The 12,039-nt window shown below is 42.9% G+C and overlaps 1 protein-coding gene across 1 annotated transcript; it reads left to right on the forward strand.

The window, feature by feature from the left end:
• The first annotated feature begins 7,474 nt into the window (after positions 1-7,474).
• On the forward strand, positions 7,475-10,525 carry LOC147607351 (uncharacterized). Its single transcript, XM_086790717.1, has 2 exons — positions 7,475-8,140; positions 9,411-10,525. The coding sequence occupies exons 1-2, from the start codon at positions 7,514-7,516 to the stop codon at positions 10,410-10,412; spliced, it is 1,629 nt and encodes a 542-aa protein (XP_086646843.1). The 5' UTR covers positions 7,475-7,513; the 3' UTR covers positions 10,413-10,525.
• Positions 10,526-12,039: the final 1,514 nt, after the last annotated feature.

Here is a 12,039-nt window from a genome sequence, read left to right on the forward strand (position 1 = left end):
TGATGTTTTTTGACAATGTGGTGAGCGATAAAAATATCGTGGGATATAGCGACGGTTATAACGTGGGATATGAGGAAGGTTACGTTGAGATATTGAGCTCAAGTAGTGCTATGGCAGACATTGATAAACCACCTGGGTGATAGCTTCCGCATCTATACACAAGTAGTATGGTTGGTGAGATTATGGGTGATATGTGGCCAGTGGGATGACAGGCTATGCGACAGCCATTTTGGATTAGTGGAGACTGGCATAGTTATAGCGCCAGCTCATTTAGTCGAGTTCACATTATGGACCAACTTTTTATTGTGTAGTAGTTAAGTACTAATCCATATAGTGTGTACTCTTATCTTTATGTTATGTTGGTTGAGTAGAGAAGAAGAAAATATAATAAAATTCAGCTATCCATCTCTGTCTTGTGCATTGCTCTCTCTTGTGTGTGTGTGTTTGCTTGCCAGGGTTTGAAGCTCTCCCTATCCCCCACATTCGCTTTATGGGATCAGAGCCTGGTTTGTGTGAGAGCTAAGGAGGCAAGAAAGAGGCAAGAACAAGGAAGGAAGGAAGTGGTACTACACGGGTAAGAGCACCATCATCTCTTTTCCCTTGTTGGTTTAGGTACAACAACCCCTCTGTAGCTTTGGGAGGTACACATCTCTGATTGAGGAGCTATCTTCGTGGGGGTGGAGCTACAAGGCAATTATATTGTCCTATTAGATATGGTAATTTTTTACCAAATTTATGTTTCGGGCACGTTACGGGTACCGTTTCATCACTGTAAGGTATTTTCGATAGTTTTCTGGAAGTTCTGGTAGAGAACTGTTTCTGCTCGAAATCTGGTTATTGCAGTGCAACAGTGCACTTTTGAAGTGCAAACGGGGTTTGCACATGTATTGTTGAAACTGGGTGTATGTACATGTACTCTAGTCATATTTGGTGACACACAGGCTATGCTAAAGTACCACTATTGTATTATAAGTTGCATACAGAAGTTGTCTGTTTGCAGGTTATTTGATTGTTGTAGGAAAACATGTCTTACAGAATTAATCAGATTGTTACTTGAGAAGATGGATAAGAATAACTTCCATGCCTGGAAGTTCAGAATGACCAATTTCCTAATGGGTAAAGGATTTTGGGATTAGGTAGAAGGAGACAATGAGGAGTCTCCAGAGTTATCTGAGGAGAATGCCACTCCTGCAGATATAAAGGCATTCAAGGATTGGAATCAGGGTGCAAGAAACTTCATGTACTGGCTTTCAGTTAGTGTCACAGACACTATGATAGGACAAATACAGGATGCAAACACTCCAGTAGTTGTATGGCAGAATCTGGTTCAAATGTTCCAGACCAACACAAAGGGAAGGAACTTGTAGGTTAAAGCAAGAGTTGCATACCGGTGGAAAAGAAAAGCATGTCCATCAATGAATATGACTTAAAGATCAAGGGCATTGTTGAATCCCTTGGGTCTATCAATGTATCAGTGGAGGATGATGATTTGGTGAGTGTTTGTCTCTGAATTGGGCTTGGCAAAGAGTACAAGTCATTCAAGACCTCCACTCTAGTCAGGGAGAATATTCCCAACTTTCGGGACTTGATATCTATGCTGATCATAGAAGAAAATGCTTTAGGTGAGGATTATTCTTCACAAAGCAAGAACACATCGGAATAGGCCTTCTACTCTAATTCAGGTAGAGGCAAAGCTAGAGGTAGAGGCAAAGCTAGAGGCCGTGGTCCAGGCCAAGGTGGTGGCCGACAAGGAAATCATTCTTAGCCTAAGAAGAGGCAAATGATTCACAGCAGCAATCATACACAGGTGGAAGAGGCCAATCTAGAGGCCGGGGGAGCTAAACAGGCCGAGGTGGTTGGAAAAGAAATCAAAATGCAAATAGCATAGAGTGCTATTACTGTGGCAAACCAGGACACATGGCAAAGGACTGCTACAAAAAGCACAATGACATTAAAAGTGGGAAGTTGCAACAAGGGAACTATGCATCATCTAGGAAACATGGAGGTGATGACAGAAGTGAGTAGCTGTTTGTGATGCAACACATGTTTAGTTCCATAATAGGGGATGTGTCATGATCTCAAGATATATGGTATGTGGATTCTAGCACCTCTAACCACATGATTAGTCATGCTGAGTGGTTTAGATATATAAAAAAAATGGAAAAATCGGGTAATGTAGAAATAGGTGATGATACTGTGCATCCCAAAATATTGTTGTAGGTTTGCCAAAGTTTAAGGTTGACGGTATGCATAAGGTATGTGAAGCATGCCAACTTTGTAAGCAAGCCAAACATGCTTTCCTACATGAAAAGCCAAACATGCTTTCCTACATGAAAAGCATGTCAGTGGTGGAAGGCCATTGGATGTCATACATTCAGATGTGAAGCATGCCAACTTTGTAAGCAAGCCAAACATGCTTTCCTACATGAAAAGCATGTCAGTGGAAGGCCATTGGATGTCATACATTCAGATGTATGGGGACTGACCAAGATTGCAACAATTGTTATGTTACATTCATTGATAACCACACTAGGAAAGTGTGGGTTTATTTCATGAAAGAGAAAAGTGAGGTGTTAGCTCACTTTCAGAGATTTAAAGCCTTAGTCGAGAAGGAAAAAGGCATGCAAATAAAATTCCTAAGATCAAATGGTGGAGGAGAATATTTCTCCAATGAGTTCAGTGATTTCTTGAGAAAGCAGGGAATCAAGAGGAGGCAATTTACGTGTAGGTACACTCCGCAACAATATGATGTTGCAGAAAGGAAAAGCAAGCACATTGCAGAAGTGGCACGTGCCTTGATGGCGGAAAAGAATATGCCACATTAGTTTTGGGCAGAAGTAGTAGCAACTGTTGTGTACATTATGAACATGACACTCACTGCAACTGTTCATGGCATGACTCCTGAACAGAAGTTTACATGCGTAAGACCAGATGTGTCTCACTTGAAACTGTTTGGGTGTATCGCATATGTACATGTTCCTAATGGTGAGAAAAAAGTTGGATCTAAAGGCTGAGAAATGCATCTTTATTGGTTATGCTATGGAGCAAAAAGGTTATATATGCTATAACCCTACCACTCGTCGTGAGATGAAAGTAAGCAGAGATGTTATCTTCGATGAGGTGAGTAGCTGGTATGCACCAGTAGTAGTGAAGGCAACAGAAGATGTAGATGTAAGAAGTGCTAATGTTGCACAACATATAGAGCAGCAATCATAGGTGCTGAGTGGACCTAGGGAGTCCATGGTCAGGCAGGTTGAGGAATGATGTAAGTACACATGTATCATGAAAAGGGAAGGAAAAGGTAGATCAACCTTTTGTGCGGCCTAATCTATCAGCAGCAGCAGCAGCAGGCAGGTCACTCATAGGTGGATGGTGACTCTAGTGGCTCCGAGGAGAGCCTTGATGAGGAGATTGGCATTCCGTCTATGGTTACTCCTGGTGTCAGGAGAACCAAGGTTGTTTTGAGGATACGTGGCAGTGATCCAGGTGTATGCAGGTCTATGAGGGTCATATACCCTGTTTGATAGGTTGAGATACCCTGTTTGATAGGTTGAGATATGATGGATTTACAGCCCATAATTATGCTTATATGGTAAAAGCAATATAGGAGGTTGAGTCCACTTTCTTTGAGCAGGTCAAACAGGGTCAGATACCCTGTTTGATAGGTTGAGATATGATGGATTTACAGCCCATAATTATGCTTATATGGTAAAAGCAATATAGGAGGTTGAGTCCACTTTCTTTGAGCAGGCAATTGGAAATAAGAAATGGGAAGATGCCATGGATGAGGAGATGGCAGCATTGGATGCAAATGCAACATGGGAGTTAGTGCCTTTGCCTAAGGAAAAGAAGGCAATTGGATGTAAGTGGGTGTATAAAGTCAAGCACAATGCTGATGGTTCAATGAGAGCAGGTACAAGGCAAGATTGGTTGCCAAGGGCTATGGGGAGACTTATGGCATAGACTATGAGGAGACATTTAGCCCAGTTGCAAGAATGGCAACTGTGAGAGCTATCATTGCTATGGCTACAGCGAAGGGTTGGTCTTTATATCAAATGGATGTAAAGAATGTCAGCACGACAAATTGGGCACCAAACTAGATCCCTCTTTGAGTAGAGATGGGGTTGAGCAACTCGATCCTGGCCTTGGCTGGTTCTCCAATGTTGGTTCATCTGCTACATTAATGTAGTGGCTAGTTGTTTGACTTGTTGTCCCAAGGTGGACTCCTTGCCTCGGATTTAGTGCTAATTGTTTTGAAGGAAGCCACAAATGTACCCTCGTGAAGTTCTCGGTGGGAACACGTTCCCTTGAAGTTATTCTCAAAGTCCAAAGCACTCCTCCAGCATTGCTCAAAGGAGGTATGGCCCAAAGCATACAACAAATTATGTAAGGGTACATCATCGAGCCCTTCAAGGAGAACTTGTCTCTGGCACTACAGTGAGAGTAGAGATACCTTACCCTTTTTATGTAGTCCCACATGGTTTTGCCATCCTTTTGTCTGACATTCGGTAACTGCTAAAAATAGGACTCCATCAAGTTCCTTAACGTGAGTATCCAACCTTGAAATTCCTCAAGGAATCTCCCAATTATCCCTTCATCAGAGAACTTGTCTCTGGCACTACAGTGAGAGTGGAGATACCTTACCATGTTGATGTAGTCCTAGATGGTTTTGCCATCCTTTTGTTTGACATTGTGTAACCTTGACATGAGTATCCAACCTTGAAGGCCACTTTCAAGACTTCAAAGGTGTCCATATCTTCTGTTTCCAAGGACCTCAACCATTAGCCAGCTTTGTCATCTAGGGTGAGGCCAAAGGCACTCACCTTGACTTGATCTTCCACATGGCCAAATGATTTGCATATTTGATTAAACATCTCAAGGTGTGGTATGGGATTGCCAGTTCCATCGAACTTGGTGATTAGCTTGGAGAGATGTTGGCTGGTTTATTTCTTCCTGCCTTGGCCCCTGTACAAGGTGGTGTGCTGGTGCTAGAGGCATGATACTAGCAATAGCAACCCCCTCCCTATTTCCATGGATATTTTTAACATTTCAAGAGTTAGCCCCCGGCCATGGTGGCTGGAGCAAGTGCTAGTTGAGGAATATTAGGGGGTGAATAATAGGCCATTGGGGGTCTTTGTCTTATGGGAGGACTAGGTTGTGACTCATATGGCTCCATATGGTATATTGGATATACTCCTCGAGGTGGGTTTTATTGGTATATGGGTTCCCCAAGCTAATGTGATGGGGCTGGGTAGGCCCTCTCTCTCTAGTAGGACATCTCGGTCCCTTGGAGAGCTAGTTCTTATCCTAGGTTTAGCATTGGTCTCTGGGCTTGGTATGAATCAATCATTCCTGAGGTAGGCATGGCTCTCTAGACTGGTGGATGAGTCTAGGTTTGGTTACTTTCACTTTGCCCTATCTCCACTCTAGGATCTAGAGGTGGTGAGGACTCTCTTTCAGGTTGGTTTTCCATACCTCTATCCCTAGGGTGCACATGGCTCGTCTGATTGTGCGTTTCACATGATAAAGTTCCGAAGTCGTGAAGTAAGGCTTCTTTGGAAATGGGTAGAAGAAGTTGGGTCTTGCTCCATGATAGGTGGTCTATCCATGCACTGAGCCTCAGGTTCTCCTATCTCTAGGTCATCATGTGAGTAACTTGTCCAGTGTTGGGATGATCCTCACTCTCACTGGTGTAATCAAAGACTAACACCATTTGTCTCCAAGCTGTTTTGACCGATGGGTATGATCTTATGAGAGAGGGAACGTTAGGAAGATTTATATCGTCTCATAAAGGGTTATTTTGCACCAATTTTATCAAGCGTAAGTGAAGGAATGTGTGGAATAGCCGTGTTGTTGGATCCCTTGTATAATGTTTCTATTTGTGAGTTTTTTTTTTGGGAATGGTACGCCAAGAGGGGAGAGGAGAAGAGAAGCCTAGGCTAATACCATCCACTCCATGCATATAGAACAATCAACCAAGCAAGCATTCACAAACACAAGCATGCAACCACAAGCACAAGAGAGTGAGAGAGATAGAGAAAGCAAGACTCAATTGTGACAAATGGGATGGTCCCGTTTTTGTATTCCATAAAATGACTTAGATAAATTAGCTCACTTTTTACAACCATTTACAATTGGGAGCCAAAAATTGGCTTCCTAGCTCTATGTACATCTATCTAACTATGATCGGCATTACACTAGCCGTAAGCTCGGTCATCCCATATGTCTTTTTCAATAGGTGCTTAGCGTGGTTACAAAATAATAGATTACAAGAAGAAGAGTAGCAACACTTGAAAAATAATATTAACCAGAGTGGTTAATAGTATCTTAAGTTGAATACGACTCTTAAAGATCACAAGGATTCAAAGCAATGCTAGCTTATACCTTTTGATGATTTCTACAAGTCCTAAACTTTGATCTTATGGAAACCCGAACCCGAACCCGCACCGCTGTTGACTTTTGCTCTTGACTTTTGCTCAATAATCATAGAGAGGAAAAAGGTGATGCATGAACAAAGAGAAGAGCATGCAAGCATGGCCTCTACTATTTACAGAAAACGGTGTATTGGAGTCACAAAAAGAAGAGAAATAATACAAAATATTGATAAAGAAGAGAATGGCTTCAAATGTGAGTAGAATCGTAGCTGATTTACATTCAAGATTCCAACTCCCAAGCTCTTTGTCTTGGGATTTTGTGGAGCCTCTGTAAGTAGTAGTCGGAGATCAATAAAACAAATCATAAGAACAGTAACATTGATTAATGGATGCTGATTTTACTTGAATATTAGATGATTGGATTGGAATTATGTGCGAAACTTCGCCAATTACCATATTCAGAAACATTGACTTTCAAAGGGATTAAGAAAATGCATGGGCTCCAATGTCCTTATTAGCAGGACCAGAAAGAGCGAGCCGAATATCGTTGGGGTGCCCTACTAAGATGCCACATTGATTGATGAGTACATCATAGAAAATCATATGGATGGTTTGGTTCTAGAATTTTTTTTCCTTTGGGAATGTTTAGAATAATTCTTCTCATGCTCGAGGTCGCTGTCTTTAAATGAGAGATAAGCTAGAGAGAGAGAGAGGAGAGAGAGATATCACATTGATTTATGCGTAAATCATAGATGTCACATTGATTGATAGTAGTTACGAGTAAATCAAAGGTAGTATGCAGGATTAGAATTGTTTTTTTTTTTCCTTTTGGAAAGTTTAGAATAATTCTGCTCATGCTCGAGCTTATGGAAGACACACTATATATGTCGCTGCTCCGTGGCTACAGAAGTTGAAGAGAGAGAGAGAGAGGGGTCATAGATGCCACATTGATTGATATACGTGGTATGGAGGATTAGAATATTTTTTCTTTCTTTTGGAAAGTTTAGAATAATTCTGCTCATGCTCGAGCTTATGGAAGACGCATTAATATGGAAGACGCACTATATATGTCGCTGCCCAGTGCCTACAGAAGTTGAAGAGGGAGAGAGAGACAGAGAGAGAGATAAGTTGAAGAGAGGATGGCAGCTGCGCAGTTGCTGATCAAAAAAGGTGAATTAAAGGCGGCTCCTCTGCTTGCGCCTTGCCGCCAGGGGCGGCGCTCCACGAATGGGCTCCGTGCCGTCGCGCCGGTGGCGTTGATGCAGGGCTACAATGCTGTTTTTGGGGAGGGACTGAATATAGCAGTGAAAGGGGAGACCCAAGTCTCGGGAGGCGATAGCTTTGTGAAGTGTGACATCTGTACCAGCAGCATGCAGCTCATCGAGTCCCTCCAGATTGATCAGGCCCTCTCTGTCAGCTTCTCTAGCTTTGGCAGCGTCTCCGAGAAGGTGCAATTCTTCCAGCAGCTGACCACCACCTCCAACACTACCCACATCGTTGTGTTCTCCCGCCACATCCAGGGCTTGGAGACGGTGACCAATGTGCAGGGACTGCGGCCTGAGGTTTCTCCGCCAAAGGACGATACCCAATTGGCAGATTTTGTGCAATTATATGGCGACAGCTACCTATCAAGCCGAATCACTGGTGGTGAGTACTATGCCGTGTACTCCTACTACTCGGACTCGCGGGAGGAGCAGTCCCGGCTGAGCGGCGAGCTGAGAGCAGCAGGAATCTTCTCTACAGTGAGCGTGGATGCATCCTTGCAGGTGATCTGTTGTTTTATGTTGGTTTATTTTTTTTCACGATTTTTGGGGCAAGCGCCCGAGAGAAAATCCACTCACACACCCATATATATGTACACGGTAACCGCAAGGCCCCCAAAGGGAAACACCTTAATTACCACCACACTAGGTTGGTAACTTGTTTGCCCTTTTAGAGTCAACAACCCTCATAAAATGGGGATTTCAATTCACGGCTTTGCCTAGCACACCGAACCACTAAGGTGGTGAAAGTGGCGTTGGCGTTGTACGCCTGGGGCAACAAGCTGTACACGTTAGCACACTGAACCACTAAGCTGACGAAGGTGGCGTTGCTTTAGACGTTATCCCATCTCAAAGCGCATTGACCAATCCTTGGAGGAGCTTTCTAGACGTCTCTTGGTGACGCACATATTTTTAAATTATATTGATAACTTTTCATGTGTATCATATGCTTCTTCGCTTGCACTTTTTTAGCATATCCGGCATGCTCCTGTATATCCTTGGTCGCCCTCTGGAATCCAACCATTGGGCCCTACAAAAGGACTCAGCATATATGTATCTTGGTGCGGGATGGGGGTCTCCGGTTCCTCCCCCAACCCTTCGCGGGCACGTAGGCCGTGCCCCCCGCTTTTGCAGGCTACGTATGCCTGCCTTTGGGAAGCTCTACATGCTGAACTATATCAAGGAGAAAAAGAAGGGAAAATGGGCTTCACACTCTTGGAACCTTCACAAATGACTTGGCAATGATCCCATAAGTCCAGTGTTGTGCTGGACAACAGTGTCTATATGCCCTTGGCCGCTTTGTAGACTCTTTTGCCGTCGGTGGACCACCGACCTTGATCAAGGGGGATTTATGGGGTCGACTGGTGTTGTGTTGCGTATATATTGCACAAGTAATATAAGTGAGAAATGAGTTAACCATGCCTTTGCAAGACCATGTGGTCCATAAGGCCACAAAGACCCTATGGTCCATAACATATAATGCCACATATATGACTTGGAATGAGTGACAGAAGCTTATGTTTGTCTAGTATGTGTCCTGCGATCACCGCCATAGCCGCTCAAGACTTATGCATGCGTGGCGATATGGTGATTATTTGAATGCTACAAATATGACACATATGGTGATTATATATACATTTGCATGGCACCGTACTGAGTTGCTCACAGAGTGAGCCCCTACACACTTGCATGATGCTTTGAGGATGGAGCTTCAGTGTTGATATGATCAGAGTAGTGACACTTATCCCAATCAGCATATTGGAATATTTTGCAGGTCAAGATCGAGCGTTTTAATTCATCTCAGACACGACGCATCCATTTCGTGCAGCGCATGTCCGGCGTAGCCAATCCCGAATTCCCAGCTCCCGAGAAGATGGTAAACTTTGCCTTAAAGTTCCCGTCGATGCAGCTCACAGCTCCGAAGATCATCCAGTGGACTGTTTCTGGCTATGAGCATGTTCCAGGCATAGGCAGTATGTTCAAACCCGTTGCGCGCAACCGCACCATGCTAGCGAGCCGGGAAACCTCAAACACCTTGAGCAAGTTGAAGGACCTACAAGGGAATATTGATGTTATTAACAAGGTGTACAGTCTCTATGGGGGCTATGGCGGAGACAACAAGCTCAACAGTGTGAAGGTGCAAGCAGATAATGACGAGAGCATGGTGCGAGGCTTGGTGTCATCATATGTAGATAATCCGACCAAGCCGCTAATCGTGGGTGATCGATTAGTACTGAAGTGCCTTGCCAGCGGCATGCCATCCCTAGACTACACCGTGAAAACGTATCAAGCCATGAATGGAGGGGCTGGTGCTGCGGCGTTTGACGATGTACAGGATCCTAGAACATATATTCAGCAGCGCAAGAGGATCTCCGCCATACAACTACGCTATACTTGGAACCGAGTCAGCTGCTTGGAGGTCACCTACTCTGGTTGGAACATGGTAGATCAAACCCTTCACCATGGCAGTCATTGCTATGGGGAAAAAATCAGCCCCCTGCTGGTGGTGCTGCCTAGTCACACTGTCAAATCCTTCAAGGGCTTCCATAGAGCAGAACCACATGACACTTCCTCTACTACATTGATAAGGAGGCTTGATATATCACTCGATGATGGTTCTTGTATAAGTGGCGGGGACAGTTCTTATACTAATATTGAATGGAACCGCCCTGAAGGATCATTCCTCATGGGATTTAGAGGCCTTCTCTTTGACGGGGGCATTAACGCGCTTGATATCGTCTATGCTTCCTTCTGCCCTGCAACTTGGTCCTCATAATACTATTATATTATGCCCCCCTTTTGCTAAAAGCCAATCACATGTAACACAGTTGTACCATCTAAGACATTGACTATACTAGTCAATGTCTAAGAACGGTATTAATTTGCTAACAAAATATGTAACCAGATAATATAATATGACAGTTGTTTGTATTGCACCCAACTAAACTAAGGGATTATGGATATGTACAAGTAGCTTCAACATACGGTATACTGTGAGTCTCTTCCGGGCCAAAGTATAATTGGAAACAAAGAAGGATCGTTGTTGAAAAGCCTTAGTTCTATTTTCTTGGTTGGTTTGTCACAATTAGTTAGAGGAAGAGAGAGAGAGAGAGACATAGACCACAAACACGATAACAGCAAGCATTGCTTACATCGGATAACCTTAAACAAGTCTTTTGAAATGAAAGAATAGCAATCGGGATGCAAGCAGAAATGCACACCGATATCAACAAACATTGATCAAACACACTGAATATAATAATAATTCATTCAAATCATATCATTCATATCTTTAACACGATAATGGTCCATTAGACCAAAAAATTTCCTTTTGAACATTCCTCTACAGGAATTTCAGTTAAGCAAGTTCTCAATTTGTCATCCCTTACCTTGATCTACTGAGTCAAGTGTTAACAGTAACAATTTGACAGCACAACCCACTAATCTCATAGTGATTTGCTGAATTCATTATCATCATTCTAGTCATGAATATCATCACAGGGACTCGTCCCATTCATCCTCATTGTGGTTTCGTTCAGATTATTATATTTCATCTAATTTCAGAAATCATCATTTTTCAATCAGAATCCAAATCAATTCATCCATTCTCAAACAGAATTAAAAATCATATCAACCACATTCGAAATCATCATCTGGATAGCATTAATACTTATAATTTCAAGTCTTAGATTTACTCGTATATACTGTCAGTAAAGAGCTGCAGTTATACTCTCGGTATATACGGGTAGTCACAACCCTTGGAATTCTAAGGTAAATACCATCATGTCTAGGCTTCAAGCAAGTCAGGGATTCTAATTAATTGCGGTACTTACCAAATTACGAATTTCAGTTTGAATATCAAATTGTATGAATTATATCACACAATTATAACCTTTTTGTGTTTCTTGATAAATTTTTGACATATTTGTCTTCTCAGTTGATCTTTAATAACCAAATGCTCTGATACCAACTGTGAGATCCCCCTGTTCCCACCGAGCAACAGATTCGGGTACTAGCAGCGGAAGTAGCACTTCTCGCGCGGGAGAGGGGTCCCACACTCGGGGCCTCGCCCACGGATATCAGGACAAGAAACTAATCCATCGATTTATCCAAATCCGAACCTAGAAAAACTTCCTTTATCGGAAAGCACGGGTGATTCCACCAGGAAAACTTTTTACTCTAACGTAGTCAAGATCATTTCTGATCAAGCTGATCCAATTGCATCTTCAAGATACTTGATCAGATCAAGGAAAAAAATTGCACTTGGATCATTGGGATCAACGCTTTTTTCCCCATTCAAGAGGCACAGCCGTTGATTCCTATCCATAGAACAATTACTGTCCGGGATTTACTTTATCTATCGTAATAACAAAAGTTGAGTCTCGATTTACGGATCCATCAGT

This window comes from Cibotium barometz, chromosome 55, assembly GCF_041138505.1.
Source record: "Cibotium barometz isolate CiBa-2024 chromosome 55, ASM4113850v1, whole genome shotgun sequence".
NCBI classification, from domain to species: Eukaryota; Viridiplantae; Streptophyta; class Polypodiopsida; order Cyatheales; family Cibotiaceae; genus Cibotium; species Cibotium barometz.